Here is a 17,444-nt window from a genome sequence, read left to right on the forward strand (position 1 = left end):
CCTCCCCTGGACTACAGTGCACATGGGCATCGGCTCCATCCCCAGATTGTTTTTAGCCATTGTGGCAGAGATGGAGTGAAAAGTGTAAAGGATGTCCATGCTAATGATTGAATGCAAGAGTATATCTGCAGCTGCGACAGGCACCGGGGAGGAGGGTGGGCGATATGAATGTTAGCAGCCCTACATGCAAAGAACAGATGCATACTGGTAAGTAGCATATTCAGTTCGAGGCATGTGGGCTGCTAAATTCATATCTTTTGCATAGAATATATAGCAGTCCCTCCATTAGCGGCGGTTGCCCGTGCCAGCTGCAGAAACCTGAAAAAGTGTCTTGAGAACAGCCTGTCCTGCAGCTGCTTGCTGCTTGGAATGCACATCAACACAGTAGTGTTTTGTAAAGGTGTGCGGTGTAACCCATGTGGCTGCTCTGCAAATGTCTTCCAAAGGAATGTTCCCCAGGAAAGCCATGGATGCCCCCAATTTGCGTGTGGAGTGCGCCTTTGGGGGTATTGTTAAGGTACGTTTAGCTTTTTGATAACAGATTTGGATGCACTTAACAATCCACCTGGCTATTCCTGCTTTGGAAATAGGGTTGCCTTTGTGCTGTGGCGAGAAGGCAACACAAAGTTGTTTTGTTTTCCTAAAGTGTTGTGTCCTGTCAATATAGTACATCGACGCCCTCCTAACGTCCAATGTATGGAGCATTCTTTCTGCCACCGTTTGTGGGTTTTGGAAGAATGCGGGCAGGTCAATAGTTTGGTTGAGATGAAACTGTGACACCACCTTCGGAAGGAATTTGGGGTTAGAGCGTAGTACCACCCTATTTGGATGAATTTGTATGAATGGCTCCTGGATTGTGAGCGCTTGCAGCTCACTGACACGTCTTAGTGACGTAATAGCAATAAGAAAAGCCACTTTCCATGTTAGGAACTGGAGTTCACACGAGTGCAGTGGCTCAAAAGGTGGGCCCATCAGCCTGGTGAGGACCACATTGAGGTTCCACACCGGAGCTGGCGGTGTTCTTGGGGGAATGACTCGTTTCAGACCCTCTAGGAAGGCTTTAATGGCAGGCACTCTGAAGACAGAGAGATGTTGCCTGTTCTGAAGATAAGCTGCTATGGCGGATAGATGGATCTGAATGGAAGTGTACGCTAGATTGCACTTGTAAAGATGTAACAGATAGCAAATGATGTTAGGGATAGATGCATCTAGCGGGTTTATGTTATTGGCTGTACAGTGAATGACGAAACGCTTCCATTTTGCAGCATAGCATGCTCTGGTAGTGGGCTTCCTTGCCTCTTTGATGATGTCCATGCATTCTGGAGGTAAGTGAAGGTAGCCAAACTCTAGGACTTCAGGAGCCAGATCGCCAGGTTGAGCTGTTGCGGATCTGAATGCTGAATGTCTCCATGGTTCTGCGTCAAGAGCCTGGGTGTTAGGCGCAGCCTTTGATGCGGCACCACTGAGAGTTCCAGAAACGTGGTGTACCATGGTTGGCGTGCCCACGTTGGAGCAACTAGGATGAGTGTCATTGAGTGCTGCCTTAGCTTTCTTGCCACCAGCGGTATTAGAGGTGCTGGGGGAAAAGCGTACGCAAATCTGCCTGACCAGTTCATCCATATCGCATTCCCCTGCGACTGTGGGTGAGGGAACCTGGCGGCAAAGTGTTGGCATTTTGCGTTTTCCCTTGTGGCAAACAGGTCTATCTCTGGATGACCCCACTGCTGGAAGTACGGGCGGAGTACTGATGGATGTAACTCCCACTCGTGCATCTGATGGCTGTATCTGCTGAGCAGATCCGCCATCTGATTGTCCTTGCCCGGGAGGTGTTCTGCCATGAGGAAAATGTTCCTTTGAATGGCCCACTTCCACATGCTCTGAGCCAGATGAGACAGCTGTGGCGAGTGGGTGCCTCCCTGTTTTTGAATGTAGTACATCGCTGTCATGTTGTCCGTCCGGACTAACACTACCTTGTTGCACAGATGTACATTGAAGGACTTGAGCGCCATGAAGATTGCCATCAGTTCTAGATAGTTGATGTGCATCTTTTGTTGCTGCGTCGTCCACAGTCCCTGCACTGTGTAATTGAGCACATGAGCTCCCCATCCCTGGAGAGATGCGTCCGTTGTCAGGATAATCTGTGGCACTGGCTCCTGGAACGGTCGGCCCTTGCAAAGGTTGTGTGGATTCCACCAATGCAGAGAGTTGTACGCCCGACCGGTAACCAACACTAGGTCTGTCATTTTTCCCCGAGCCTGTGTCCACTGATTTGCTAAGCATTCCTGGAGCGGACGCATATGTAACCTTGCGTGAGGGACTATGAAGATGCAGGAGGCCATCATGCCTATCAACTGCATGAACACTCTCGCTGGAAGCGAGTGTTGCGGTCTGAACCTTTGGATTAGAGACTGTATGCTGTCTATCCTGACCTTGTTTGGCTGAGCCATAGCAGTCAGGGTATTTATTGTCGCACCCAGAAACTGCCGCACATGTGCTGGTTGAAAGTGCGACTTTGGGTAGTTCAACGAGAAGCCCAGATTGTGAAGGAGGTGAATGGTGGTCGACATGTCCGCGGCGCACTGTTGTTCCGACTTTGCTTGAACGAGCCAGTCGTCCAGGTAGGGGTAGACATGTATGTTCTGCCTCCTGAGGTGCGCCGCTACCGTCGCCAGACACTTGGTAAACACTCTGGGGGCGGTGGTCACTCCGAAGGGTAGGACTTTGAACTGATAATGCCTGCCTTGGATAGTGAACCTGAGATACTTTCTGTGGGACGGGTGTAGTGGTATGTGGAAATAAGCATCCTTGAGGTCTAAGGTTGCTAGGAAGTCCCCTTGGTTCAGCAAGGGAAGAATCTGTTGCAGTGTAAGCATATGGAAATGTTCTGACAGTATATACAGGTTGAGGGGGCGCAGATCTAGAATGGGTCTGAGGGATCCGTCCTTCTTTGGAATAAGGAAGTACAGGGAATAGACCCCTGTGCCTTCCTCCTCCACTGGCACGAGCTCGATTGCGCCTTTTTACAGCATCACCACTACTTCTTGCTGCAATAAGTGCAAGTGCTTTGCGGACATAGGACGTTGCCTTGGTGGAATGTTGGGTGGAGTGGACGTTAACTCTAGACAATAACCGTACTGGACAAGTTGTCTTACCCACCTGTCTGTGGTGATGTTTGTCCAGACTGGCAGGAACTGCTGGAGTCTCCCCCCGACAGGTGTTAAATGGTCGGGGGGCAGTGACAGAGAGTCACTGTTTGTTCGGGGCAGAGGAACGGGAGTTGTTGTTTCCTCTGCCACGTCCCCTGGTGCTGTTTCCTCGATAACCCCCTTTATTCTGCTTGGGGTACGAGGACTGTGCTCCACCTCTAGTGAACTGTGATTGTTGACCCATCTGTCCTCGGGTAACACCATGTGCACCTGAGCGACGAAAAGTGTTTCCCCGGAATTGTTGTGACTGAAGGGCCCCCATAGACTTAGCTGTTTCGTTGTCTTTCTTAATCTTTTCGAGGGTGGTGTCAACATCAGGGCCAAACAGTCTATCAGGATTGACGGGCTGGTTGAGTATGGTTGTTTGAATGTCTGGTTTAAACCCTGATATGCGTAGCCACGCTTGTCGTCTTAGCATGACGCTAGTGTTAATAGCCCTAGCTGCCGTGTCTGCGGCATCAAGTGCACACTTTATTGCTGCGTTGGAGATGAGTTTTCCCTCCTCTATGAGCAGTTTGGTACCCTCTTGAAACTGCGTAGGCAGGTGTTGTAAAATTTGCTCTAGGGTGTCGTAATGCGCCCTATCATAACGTGCCAATAGCGCTTGTGTGTTTGCTATACGCCAGAAATTGGCAGCCTGCGCAGCTATTCTTTTGCCCCCTGCCTCAAGCACTTTAGACTCCTTGTCTGGGGGAGGAGCTTCACCCGTCGTTTGGGAGTTCGCCCGTTTGCGGGCATTTGCGACTACAAGAGAGTCAAGAGGCAACTGTACCCGAATATATGCTGGGTCTGCAGGTGCCGGCCTGTATTTCTTCTCGATGCGTGGGTTGACCACTCTCGCTCTGGTAGGCTCCTTAAAGATCTCCGCAGCATGTTTAAGGACACCTTTGAGCATAGGAAGTGTCTTGACTGTTCTTTCAGAGACAGAAAAAGTGTCAAATAGAAAATCTTCCTCCACTGGGTCAGCATGCATGTCCACGTCATGATTAGCAGCTGCCCGTTCAATTAGTGCATGAAATCCTGCAGAATCCTCTGTTGGGGATGCGCGTACACTGAAAGGCTGTGGGTCTTGCCCCACTTGTTGGTTTCCCTGGCCACCTGTGTCATCATAGGAATCCTGTTGTGCATCAGGGTCATTGATGGGGAAATTGTACTGGTCATCTTGTCCCCCCTCCTCTCCCCCAGAGTGGTCGGGGGAAGGTGTTGGACTCCTCCTAGGCGGAGGCTGGATAGGTTCAACCAGGGCAGGAATGTCCTGTGCAGGCCTTTTCTTTTTTAGTGGAATAACATAGGAGTCCACTGGTTGGGAAGTGATTTTCCGCTTATAAAGGGTCAACTTGCCAGTGTCCGCGTTGATACAACGCTCAGATTCTTCTCCTGAGTCGTGTTGTCGACCCAATATTCCACCAGACGTGGAAGATTCTGATGTCTTTGGCGCCGTCTTTGGTGCAAAGGCTTTCGGTGCCTCCTTCGGCGGCAGAATGTATAGAAGCTTGGCAGTAGGCTTTGCAGGCACGTCCAGCGTCTTCTGGTGCGACGGCGCGGGAGCCGACGTCGCAGTAGCCTTCTCACGAATTCTTTGCAGTGAACTAGCGATGTGAGATGCGCCACCCACCGAGGCACCTGGCGCCGACGAGGAGGCCACCAACGGGCCTTCGCCTCCGACGTTCTGTGGATCCTTTGGAGGCTTAGACGTCGACGCCGCAGCTTTAGACACGGAGTCTTTGGACCTATGAGTAGAGCCTCCGCTCTTTGATCCGAGGGATTTTGTAGACTCCGCTTCGACCCCGCGTTCGTCTAACGGTGCCCCTGTCGGCACCGAATGTTTGTAGACGACTTTTGTGGACTTTGCCCTTCTTCGTCGTCCCCTACCTCGTCGACGTATTCAAGGTCTTGGTCCATGACCCCGTCGTCTTCTTCGGGATCGGCCTCGACCTCCGTCGCAGGCGGTGAGATTTGAAGATGATGGCTTAGGCTCTCTTCTTCTGGGCCGTCGAAGATGTTATCGGGTGCCGGGGCCGCCCGCCGGGCCTCGAGGCGCACCGCACGCCGAAGCTTGAGCGTTTTCTTCGACCTGAACTTGGAGCAGGCCATGCAGTTCTCCTCGTTATGGTCTGGCGAGAGGCATTTATTACAGACCGGGTGCACGTCGATATGTGGGTATTTGGACCCACAGACGGGACAGTATTTAAACGGGCTCCGGTCCATGTTGAAAAAGTCGTGGTCTTGCTGCGATGAGAAGGCCTCGATGTCCGAAGAGTAACTCGACTCCGCAGATTCCGCCTCAAAGAGACGGGAGAAACTCGAGACCGTACGCAAACAATACCGACGTAGGTAACGAAGGCCTTTTGGCCTTAAAGAAGTAAGTTTTCTCGGTTCCGACAGAGAAACGTCGAGACCGCATCCGAACCCAATGGCGGAAAAAAACAATCTGGGGATGGAGCCGATGCCCATGCGCACTGTAGTCCAGGGGAGGAGCCACCTATCTCAGGATACTTCGAAGACTCTTCCAGGACAACAATGTGCGATCATCCGGACCCAACACTAGGCGGCGATCTATGCAAAAGATATGAATTTAGCAGCCCACATGCCTCGAACCCATTCTTTCTGCATGAATAGTCAAGAACAAGGGTTTTGAACTTCGAGCTTGAAGCTCACTTACCCTCCTTGCCGAGGTAATCACAATCAGAAAGACCGTTTTAAAAGATAATAACCTCAAGGGACACCTATGCAAGGGCTCGAAAGGTGAACCCATTAAGAAAATAAGGACAAGATTCAAGTCCCATTGAGGCACAATAAAAGGAGTAGGAGGATATTTATTTGTAAGACCCTTTAAGAATCTTAAAACTACAGGTGACTTAAATAAGGAGGGCTGGTCCGGCAAGCAAAGAAATGCAGACAAAGCCGAAAGATAACCTTTCACTGTCGCTACAACAAAACCTTGCTGAGCCAAAGAGAGTGCAAACTGAAGAATGTCGGACAAGTGAGACTTCAAGGGGTCAATAGACTCTCCACACCATGAGACAAACTTGGACCACCTATAAGAAAAGATAGATTTGGTGGAGTACCGCCTGGCTGATAAAATAACATCCACCACATCAGGTGGGAGAGAAAAAGAATTCAGGTTGCCCCGTTCAATCTCCAGACATGAAGGTGTAAGCTCTGGAGGTGGGGGTGTAGAACCCGCCCCAGCGACAGCGAGAGGAGTTCTGCCCTGAAAGGGAGACGGAGCGGCGGGCACAAGGAGAGGTGGAGAAGATCTGTGTATCACACCCTTCTTGGCCAATCCGGGGCGATCAATATGACTTGGGCCCGGTCTTGGCGAACCTTCCTCAGAACCCAAGGAATCAAGGGTATGGGAGGAAACGCGTAAAGGAGATGTGAGTCCCAACTCAACTGAAACGCGTCCCCCAAAGCTTCCTGCATCGGATACTGGAGACTGCAGAATGACGGGCAGTGAGCATTCTCGTGAGTTGCGAACAGGTACACCCGAGGAGTCCCCCACGTCCGAAAGACGTGATCAACTACCTCTGGATGAAGCCTCCACTCGTGGTCGGCTGAGAACTGCCGACTGAGACTGTCTGCACGTACGTTCACAACTCCTGCCTGATGATTTGCCGTCAGACAAATCCGATGGTCCTGAACCCAGGACCAGAGACGCAGAGCCTCTCTGCAGAGACAATGGAACCCCACTCCTCCCTGTTTGTTGACATACCACATCGCGGTAGTGTTGTCCGTTAGGACTTTAACTGACTGACCGCGAAAAGAAGGCTTTGAGCGCTAAACGTATCACCCGCAACTCTAGAAGGTTGATGTGAAGCAACCTTTCCTCTGGAGACCAAAGACCCTTGATCTCCAGGTCCCACAGATGAGCACCCCACCCTAGGGTGGAAGCATCCGTTATCACTGTGGCCACCGATGGAGGCAGATGAAAGGGCTTTCCTTGAGACAGATTGCCTTCCACGCTCCACCCAGATAGATCCGCCGCAGCTTCTCTGGAGATCCTCACTGACTCCCTGAGATCTCCGTTGTGCTGATACCACTGCCTGCGGGGACACCACTGGAGTGTCCTCATGTGCCAGCGTGCATGGTTGACCAACAGAATACAGGAAGCCATCAGAGTGAGCAGACGAAGGACCTTCAGGACTGGAACAGCCGCTGCATTGAAAAATTTAGCAATCAAACTCTGTATGTCGAGAATCCTTCGTGGAGGAGGGAATGCCCGACACACAGTGGTATCCAGTACCGCACCTATGAACCGGTTGCGCTGAGAGGGCACCAGGTGAGACTTGGGCACGTTTATCGAGAAACCCAACCTGTACAACAACTGAGTTGTAATCTGCAGCTGATGGAGCACCTTCTCTGGCGACTCTGCTTTGATCAGCCAATCGTCCAGATAAGGGAATACTGGTATCCCCGACCTTCTGAGATGGACTGCCACCACTGCCATCACCTTGGTGAAGACTCGAGGTGCAGTAGAAAGACCAAATGGAAGAACCGCAAACTGGTAATGTTGCGATCCTACTGTAAAACGGAGATACTTCCTGTGCGACTTCAGGATTGGGATGTGGAAATACGCATCCTGCAAGTCGATCGACACCATCCAATCCTCTTGTTGCAGCTCCTGAAGAACCTGCGCAAGGGTGAGCATCTTGAACTTCTCTTGTTTCAAACAGAGGTTCAAGATCCTGAGGTCCAGGATTGGACGAAGCCTGCCATCCTTCTTGGGTATCAAGAAATACCAGGAGTAGCATCCCTGACCCCATTCCTGCTCCGTGACCACCTCTATCGCACCTTTTCTCAGTAACGTCAGGAATTCCTCCTGTAGGAGAAGTAGGTGGTCTTTCGTGCCGAATCCTTGACAAGGAGGGTAATTTGGGGGAAATTCCCGAAAGGGAAGAGCATACCCATTTTCTACAAGACTGAGAACCCAAAGGTCTGATGTGACCGATTCCCAATCTTGTAGAAAATGAGTAAGCCGACCCCCTACAGGACCAACATGAACCGGAATGGGGGATCTAGGGCTGCTTTGCTGTGGCAGGAGGGGGGTGGGAAGAGGAAGAGGAGGAGGAAGAAGAGGAGACTTGACGACCTCTACCACGGGACCTGTTTCTGCCCCTGTAAGATTTATACAGGGTATTCTGTTGCTGCTGCTGTTGCTGTGGCTGCTTGTATGAACGAAAGAACGATCTACCAAAACCTCTGAATCTTTTATTCGAGGAACCTCTGGATTGTAGGCCTAGAGACCTAGCCGTCGCCTTACTCTCCTTGAACCTTTCCAAAGCTGCACCTGTCTTCTTTCCAAACAGGCCGGAACCATCAAAAGGGAGATCTATTAAAGTAGCCCGTACATCAGGTGAAATTGCAGATGTTTTCAGCCAAGCAGCCCTTTCAAAGGCAACAGATGACCCCATGACTCTTGCCACAGAGACCGCCGTATCCAAACCGCTCTGGATCACCTGGCAAGCAGCATCTTGTTTATCAACAAGAACCTCACTGAAGTTCTGCCTGTCCTCCTCAGGTATTTTTGGCACCAGATGCTTCGCAGAGTCCATCAGAGCTTGAATATAATGCCCTAAAAGGCATGTGGCATTTTTAGATTTCAGGGCCATGCTAGCCGAAGAGAAAACTTTCTTCGCTGTCTGATCCAGTCTCTTAGACTCTTTGTCACTAGGCACTTGAGGAAAGGCACCAGTAGATTTTTTGGAGCAGGCCGCCTGAACTACCAAACTTTCAGGAGCCAGATGTGTTGACAAGAAGTCCGGATCCCCAGGAGCCACCCTATACCTCCTTGCGACAGCCCTTGAAACTGCAGGAGACAAAAAAGACTGACGCCACACTTCCATAATTGTCTCTGTGATTGCCTCATTAAAAGGTAGCATAGGCTCCACCACTGAAGAGGGAGAATGGAGAACCTCTGTTAAAATGTTAGATTTAAACACCGCAGTTGGCAGTTCCAAATCTAAGAGTTCAGCAGCTTTTCTAATGACCATGTGATATGGTGCTACATCCTTTGATGGAACATCAGGAGCCGAGGAAAGCTGCCACTCCGGAACCCAGCTTTCCTCGGCTCCTGATGTGTTGGAACTCCAAACCTCTTGCTTCTTTAAGCTCATCAAACAAGTCATCGGTATCTTGCAAATCTCCTTCCTCCATTTCCTCTTCTCGATACCTTTGCTCCTCCAGCAACCTTTGAGCCTTCTGCCTAGACCTCATTCTAGGAATCGGCGTAGACGGAGCCACAATCGACTCCGACGGACCCGGCACCGGCACCGTGTTCGGATCCGGAGGAACAACTTGAAGCGTACGAGGTCGAGTCGGGACCAGAGCCGATGAAGATGGAATTGGCGTCGACAAATGCCAAGATGGCGTCGCCGGCATAAACGGCGCTGGAGCATATGTCTGAGGGACGCCCAGATTAAAGGCCATTGGACCGATGGGACCAGATGGTACTCCAGAGGGGTATATGGCTCTTGAAAAGACGCCATACATTGCATTCAGATAATGAGTCGGGTCTTGACCCGGGCCTGGAAAAGGTGAAAAGGCCCCAGATTCTGCTCCTGTCGAGGCACAGCAGGTAACGGGTCAATCGGATTCGATGGAAGATGCACCGGAGTCGAAGACTCTTCAGGCAATGGAGCTTCTTCCTCCTCTTGAGGTGGAGATTGCGTCGGTGTCGGGGATGTATTCGACGTCAGAGCCGGAGACTGCTCCGGAGACTCCACAGGAGAAGGCTCACCTTCCGGATTCGGTGCAATAGGTGAAGGAGACACATAGTCCTTCCGATGTCGGAGTTTTGGAGACTTCGACTTCGTATCCGACTCTCTCTCTGAATGATGTCGAGACCTGTGCTTCTTCTTCTTCTGCTTCTTCTTGGATCAAGACGCATGCCCCGAAGACGACCTCGAAGCCGACCTCGACCTCGAGCGGGACCTCGAACGTCTCCTACCTTTCTTCCCCTTCAACTTCGCAACAAGCAGCTTCGCCTCTCTCTCTCGAAGCGCCTTTTGGTTCATCTTCTTACAACAGGGGTATCCTTGGATGTCGTGGTCCGACGAAAAGCACCACACGTAGTCTTCATGCAGATCTGTAATGGACATCAATTTTCCGCCCTCCCCACAAGGCTTGAACCCAGATTTCCTCGAAGACATTTCGACAAGAAACAAGATCTAACTCGAAAAAGACAACAGTAACAAAGTAACAACGAGCTACTGAGGATCCCAAGAAAAACCGTTAGCATCGACGAAGCGGAAAAAAGGGAACTGATTTCATCAGGTTGACGGAGTCCTATTATGGAGTCAGTGACGTCAACGGAGCCGCGCGCGATGCCGTGCTTCTGTGACGTCTTCCACGTCGGCGTGTAGAGCTACAAAAGAATGTTCCGAATGTTGCTGACGCAGGGGATATTCACAAGGTGAGGAATCCACTGGCAGATGTATCCATCAGAAATATAGCTTAACTTGCATCTCAATTTAAAGAGTGTTAATGTACTTCTCTACTACAAGTATTCTATTTGAAAGTTTCCCAGATTACAAAGCAAAGGAGAGTTTAAACATTTACTGTTCAAGTGTTACTTTGTGTGATGTTTCTAACGTAAATCAGTATCAGCAGGGATTATGTATTTGCTTTTTTGCTAACGCACAAGTTACTACTTGTGTAACGATATATCTGTAAGAGACATTAGTTAGTATTAGATTCCTTACCTTAGAATATCCCCAGGTGTCAGACTGGATCCGGAAAATTTTGCGTAGCAGTACCCTTGCGCGTTGGTAGGCATCGTCTGCGGCTCCGCGTCCGTCGTCGGCGTCGTGGGCGCCGTGATGACGTCGTCGGAGTACTTATAAGCCGCCTCCGCGTGCTGACGTCAGTTCTTAGACACAGCTTTTCCGCGCCAGAAACGCAGAGCTATGCCAAAAACCAACACTGGTGCCAATGAAACTAGGGCCCTGAAGGGGACAACCCTAACCCTAGGTATTGGTTCGCAGAACGGGGAGGATGGGTGGGTCGGTAAGGAATCTAATACTAACTAATGTCTCTTACAGATATATCGTTACACAAGTAGTAACTTGTGCATCTGAAAGAGACACGTTAGTATTAGATTCCTTACCTTAGAATAGATACCCCAGCAATACCAACCCCGGTGGTGGGTCTGCGAACCAATAATCACACCAGAAAGTCCTGGAGGACGGAACGGCCAAAGAAGCCATCCCTCCGGACTTGGCTGTCCAGGCAGTAGTGTCTCGCAAACGTGTGCAGCGATGCCCACGTAGCTGCCTGACAGATGTCTTGTAAGGGCACACCCCTGCCCAGGGCAGTGGTAGTAGCCGTGGCTCGGGTAGAATGAGCCCGCAATCCAGCAGGGGGCTCCTTCCTAGCCAAGGAGTAGCATGCCTGGATACACAAGATGATCCACCGGGAGATGGTCCTCTTGTGTACCGCTTTCCCCTTCTTAGCGCCCACGTAACCAACAAAGAGTTGGTCATCCACCCGGAACTGGCGTGTGCGATCCAAGTAGAATGAGAGCGCACGTTTTGGGTCCAGACGATGGAGCCGCTCTTCCTCTTTAGAGGGATGCGGTGGCGGAAAGAAGGTTGGCAAAGTAATAGACTGCCCGATGTGAAAGGCTGTGACCACCTTGGGCAGGAAAGAAGGACGAGTCCTCAGAACAACTTTGTCCGGATGGACAGAGAGGAAAGGAGGTTTAGAAGATAGAGCCTGGAGCTCACTCACTCTCCTGGCAGAGGTGATGGCAACCAGGAAAGCAGTCTTCAAAGACAGAAGGCGAAGAGGACAGTTGTGAAGTGGCTCAAAGGGAGCGCACATCAGAAACGTCAAGACCAGGTTCAAGTCCCACTGAGGCATCACAAACGGGACAGGAGGAAACGTGTGAGTGATGCCTTTAAGAAATCTGTTAACAATAGGGGACTTGAACAAAGAAGGCTGATCAGGAAGCCTGAGAAAGGCTGAAAGGGCAGAGAGATAGCCCTTGATAGTGCCCAGAGCAGAGCCCTGCTGGGCAAGAGAAAGAAGAAAGAGAAGAACCTCAGAAAGAGGGGCAGAAAGAGGATCCACAGCCTTTGCTGTGCACCATGCCACAAATCTGTTCCACCTGCAGGCGTATACCGATTTTGTGGAGGGACGCCTGGCTGCCAGAATAACATTACAGACTTCAGGAGGCAAGTCAAATGGCCTCAACTGTCGCCGCTCAATCTCCAAGCATGGAGGTGGAGACTGGACAGGTTCGGGTGGAGGACCGTCCCCTGCTGCTGCGACAGAAGGTCCTCCTGAAGAGGCAGACGAACCGGGGGATCTACTGACAAACTGAGTAGCTCTGGATACCAGTACCTTCGAGTCCAGTCCGGAGCCACAAGGATGACTTGGGCCCGGTCGCGCTTGATCTTCTTCAGCACTCTGGGCAGAAGTGGTATAGGCGGAAAGGCGTACAACAGACCGCAACTCCACTCGCGACGAAAAGCGTCTCCGAGCGAGTGCCGCCTTGGAAATTCCAACGCGCAGAACTGATGACATTGCGCGTTCTCTTCGGTGGCGAATAGATCTAACCAAGGCTCTCCCCATCGCTGAAAGAGGCCTTGCGCCACGTCCGAGTGCAGACGCCATTCGTGATCCATCATGCACCGACGGCTGAGCTCGTCCGCCCTGGCGTTCAGAGAACCTGCCAGGTGTTGAGCCACCAGGGTCACGCCCTGGCGTTCCAGCCATTGCCAAAGGCGAAGAGCCTCTTGACAAAGGATCCACGACCCCACACCGCCTTGTTTGTTGTAGTACCACATGGTGGTGGTGTTGTCCGTGAACACCTGCACTACACTCCCCCGGACAGAGGGGAGGAATGCCTTCAGTGCCAGACGAATCGCCCTGAGCTCCAACAGGTTGATGTGGAGCTGGGACTCCGCCGGAGACCAGAGACCTCTGATCTCCGCCTCTCCCATGTGGCCTCCCCAGCCCTGGAGGGACGCGTCCGTCACAACTACGTGCTCCGGTTGGGGAAGGGAGAGGGATATGCCGCTGACCCAATCGCGGTCCGTAAGCCACCACTGTAGCTGTCTCGCAGTGCCCTCCGAGATCAGGACATGGTCGGATAGGTTGCCCTGATGCTGGGCCCACTGAAACTTCAGGTCCCACTGCAGAGCCCGCATCCGCCACCTGGCGTGATGCACCAGTAGGATGCAGGAGGCCATCAGCCCCAGAAGCCGCAGCGTCAACCTGACCGAGACCCGGGATAACGGCTGAAAGATGGGGATCAGAGCCTGAATATCCCGGACCCGCTGTTCGGGCAGATAAACCCGGAATCGCGCCGAGTCCAGAACCGCTCCGATGAAGAGGAGCTTCTGAGAGGGACACAGGTGCGACTTCGGCACGTTGATGGAAAACCCCAGCTGGTGCAGGAGGTCTGCCGTCGTCTGGAGGTGGCTGACGACTGTCTGGGGCGAGCCCGCCTTCAGCAGCCAGTCGTCGAGGTAGGGGAAGACTGAAACCCCTAACCGGCGCAGATGAGCTGCGACCACCGCCATCACTTTCGTGAACACCCGTGGGGCGCTGGTAAGGCCGAAGGGGAGCACGGTAAACTGAAAGTGCTCGTGGCCCACCATGAACCGCAGGTAGCGCCGGTGGGCAGGCAGGACGGGGATGTGAAAATAAGCGTCCTGCAAGTCCAACGCTACCATCCAGTCTCCTGGGTCCAGGGCAGCAAGGACCTGAGCCAGTGTCAGCATCTTGAACTTCTCCTTTCGGAGGAAGCCGTTGACGTTCCGTAGGTCCAAGATAGGGCGTAGGCCCCCTTTGCCCTTCTTGGGTACCAGGAAGTAGTGGGAGTAGCAACCACACCCTACTTCTGGCCCAGGAACGCGCTTGATGGCCCCCTTGGCCAAGAGGGCCGTAACTTCCTCCTGCAGAAGCCGCAAGTGATCCCCCGATACATGGTGGTTCTGCGGTGGCATGGCTGGAGGAGTCGCCTCGAAGGGGAGGGAGTAGCCCCTTCGGACGATTTGCAGCACCCACCTGTCCGAGGTGACGGTGCGCCAGTGGAGGTGGTGATGGCGAACCCTGCCTCCAACTGGCGTCACATGGGCCTGAAAGCACGGACTAGGAGGGTTTAGAGGCGGATGCTGCGGGGGAAGGTGTGGACTGACCTCGCCGTTGCCCCCGACCGCCCGGGCGGCGGTTCCCACGGCCGCCACCGCGTTGGGTATTGCCCTGCGGTGCGTGGCTGGCGGCGCGTGTGGGCGCACCCCTTCCGTGGCCACGAAAGGAGTGATAGGCAGCCGGTTGCTGGCGTTGGCCCGAAAGGCCTAAGGACTTGGCCGTAGCCCTGGAGTCCTTAAAACGCTCAAGCGCATGGTCTGCCTTGTCGCCAAAGAGGCGACGGCCATCGAACGGCATGTCCATAAGTGTGTTCTGGACATCTGCCGAGAAGTTGGCGGACCTCAGCCAGACGTGGCGTATGACCGCCACCGTCGTTGCCATCGCTCTGCCTAGCGAGTCGGTGGTATCCAGCCCACACCTAATAGAGTATCTGGCTGCATCCCGGCCCTCCACAAGGGCTTGGCCGAGTTTGGCCCGTACCTCCAACGGACACTCTGGCAGCACTTCCGCGACCTTATCCCACACCGAGTGGGTGTAACGTCCCAAGAGGCAGGCGGTGTTGGAAGACCGCAGGCCTAGGCTCAGGGATGAGAAGATCTTCTTCCCATACTGATCATACCTCTTGGATTCCCGATCCGGCGGGGCCGACGGGAATGCGGTCTGGGAATTGAAGGCCTGGATAACCAGGCTCTCGGGGGTGGGGTGGGTGGACAGGAAACATGGGTCGCCCGGGGCTGGGCGGTGGCGTCTGGCCAAGTTCCTATCTACGGGCGAACCCGTAGCGGGCCTGGACCAAGTGCCCAAAAGAACGTCCGTCAAGGCCTCATTAAAAGGAAGCAGAGGCTCGGCCGAGCATGACTGCGGTTTAAGGACCTCAATGAGGAGGTTAGTCCTCACGGCCGCGACGGGGAGCTCAAGGCCCAATGCCTTGGCAGCCCTCATCAGCACCACACTATAAGCTGCCCCCTCCTCCGAAGCCACGGTAGGAGGGGAGACAAAACCAGTGTCTGGAGAAGTGTCCAGGCCACTGGCATCCCCAAGGTCTCCTGCCCAGTCCTCATGAGACTGACACTCCCTGGTCAGAGGGTCCTCAGACCCCTCCCAGTCCTCCTCCTCTCCCATCTCCTGAGAATCAGGGTCATCAATTAATGGGACCCGTTCATAGAAGTGAAATTCACCCATCGGCGTCTGGAGCGGCGCCCATCGGGGCCGTCCCGACGGCTGAACAGGAATGGGGGCAGGACCGGGGTCGGCGCCGCCCGGAGCCGGCGCCGGAGGTGACACCCGAGGGTCCGACGCCGGGGAGGTCGTCGGATCCACCGGCGACGAACCAGATCCCGAAGGAGCGCCAGCGGCATCCTGCGGCGCCGGGCCCGAAGGCGCCAGCGGCGTCGGAACAACGGGACCACTCGGCGCCGGGCCCGAAGGCGCCGGCGTCGTCGGGATAACAGGGACCAGCGACGCCGGGCCCGAAGGTGCCGGCGGCGTCGGAGCCAAAGCACCCGACGGCGTCGGGGCCGGAGCCGCCGACCCGCTAGGACTCCCAGACGGGTCCGCTGGGCCCGGAGGCGTCGCGGAACCCGTCGGAGGAGAGAGTTTCCTCATGGCCATGAGGATGCGCTCGATCTCCTCCGGCGTCGCATTCAGCCCAGGGACCGGAGGGTATGGAGCCGGACGCGGCGCCCGCGGCACCGACGGAGCCGCGTGGGCGGTGTCACCCGAACCCCCGGCCGCATCGCGCGAGCGTCGGGGGGAGTCCGAGGAACGATGACGCCGCTTGGACTTCTTGTGCCTCTTACCTGAGGACGACTTCGAACCGGAGGAGTGCGGCCTACTCTCGGAGCTGTGGTGGCTCCGGGCCCGCGACCTGTCCCTCGATCTCCCGTGGGATCGGGACCTCTCACGGCGCGGGACCGACTGTCGGAGTTCGAGGCGCCTACGGGACCGCTCCCGCCTGGCTTTCGAAGAGAGGGCCCGACAGTCGGAGCAGGCCTTGTCGTCGTGGTCGACGCCCAGACACGACAAACAGATGCGGTGAGGATCCGTGACCGACATCAGTCGGTCGCAATCGTCACAATGCTTGAAGCCGGGCATCCCTAAGGCACCGAGTCGGAGTCGAGAGACTTCGAAACAGGTAATCAAAAAGATCAAAAAGTTAGTCAAAAATTGACTAGGGTTACTGCTTTTTCCAGATCTGCGCTTGCTGGCGCGGAAAAAAGAAGAACTGGCGTCAGCACGCGGAGGCGGCGTCTAAGTACTCAGACGACGTCATCACGGCGCCCACGACGCCGACGACGGACGCGGAGCCGCAGACGACGCCTACCGACGCGCAAGGGTACTGCTACGCAAAATTTTCCGGATCCAGTCTGACGCCTGGGGATATTTTAAGGTAAGGAATCTAATACTAACATGTCTCTTTCAGATTTGGCTAATTGCCCTATCAGAAAGATAGATCATTTGAATCAATATTTAAGTTCCTGTTGAGGACTTTACACCACCACAACTTTTTTTACCATCTTCCTAGTCTTAATGCTTTACTTTTCCCCAGCTTTTGTGTTTCTGTACCATCAAGTAGGTGTGTCTGTGCCAGCTGAAGCTCCTTGCAGGTAGTGGCTGGATTTTCCTTTGTTCCATTTGGGGGACTGACGAGGAGCTTCAACTCTTGCCCCAAGCTCTCCATGACGGCCCAAACCATGTCATAATTCAGTTTGTCTGATGAATAAAGCAAACCCTGAAACATAATGCATTAGAACAACAAGATCAATACTGAATACAGACGTTTAACAATCCCTAATAATATTGGCCATTCACACAAATTACAGAAACAGAGGTACCCCTCTGGAAATTATTCTAAAGAACATTCAAAAGATTTAAAACTAGATGCAAACATTTGGGTCAAGGTTCAGGAAAACATTCAAAAGGACTAAATAGGTATCAAGAACTTTATGATGGCTTATTTTTAAACCTAGAGAATGAAGCATCATAATTGTTACAAAGAAGAAGGAAAAGGCCTGAATGCCTAAGAGACATTTTCTAGTCTCTGTTACCTAAGCAGTGTGTGTCTGTGTGGGTTGAGACAAAAAACCTCTGTATGACTTTGTGAAGCTGTTGCTCAGGTCCTTCTAATTTATTTTTCTT

At 53.1% G+C, this 17,444-nt stretch overlaps 1 protein-coding gene across 1 annotated transcript in view; it reads right to left on the reverse strand.

Annotated features, from left to right (window-relative positions):
* The window catches only part of LOC144753049 (collagen alpha-1(II) chain-like), a 131,506-nt gene extending 114,472 nt beyond the window's left edge, over positions 1-17,034 (reverse strand). Inside the window, exon 1 of the mRNA XM_078640849.1 lies at positions 16,872-17,034. Within this exon, the coding sequence (XP_078496975.1) occupies positions 16,872-17,001 (130 nt within the window). The 5' untranslated portion in view covers positions 17,002-17,034. The remainder of the gene's footprint in view (positions 1-16,871) is intronic.
* Positions 17,035-17,444: the final 410 nt, after the last annotated feature.

Source organism: Lissotriton helveticus, chromosome 5_1 (assembly GCF_964261635.1).
Source record: "Lissotriton helveticus chromosome 5_1, aLisHel1.1, whole genome shotgun sequence".
Classification (NCBI taxonomy): Eukaryota; Metazoa; Chordata; class Amphibia; order Caudata; family Salamandridae; genus Lissotriton; species Lissotriton helveticus.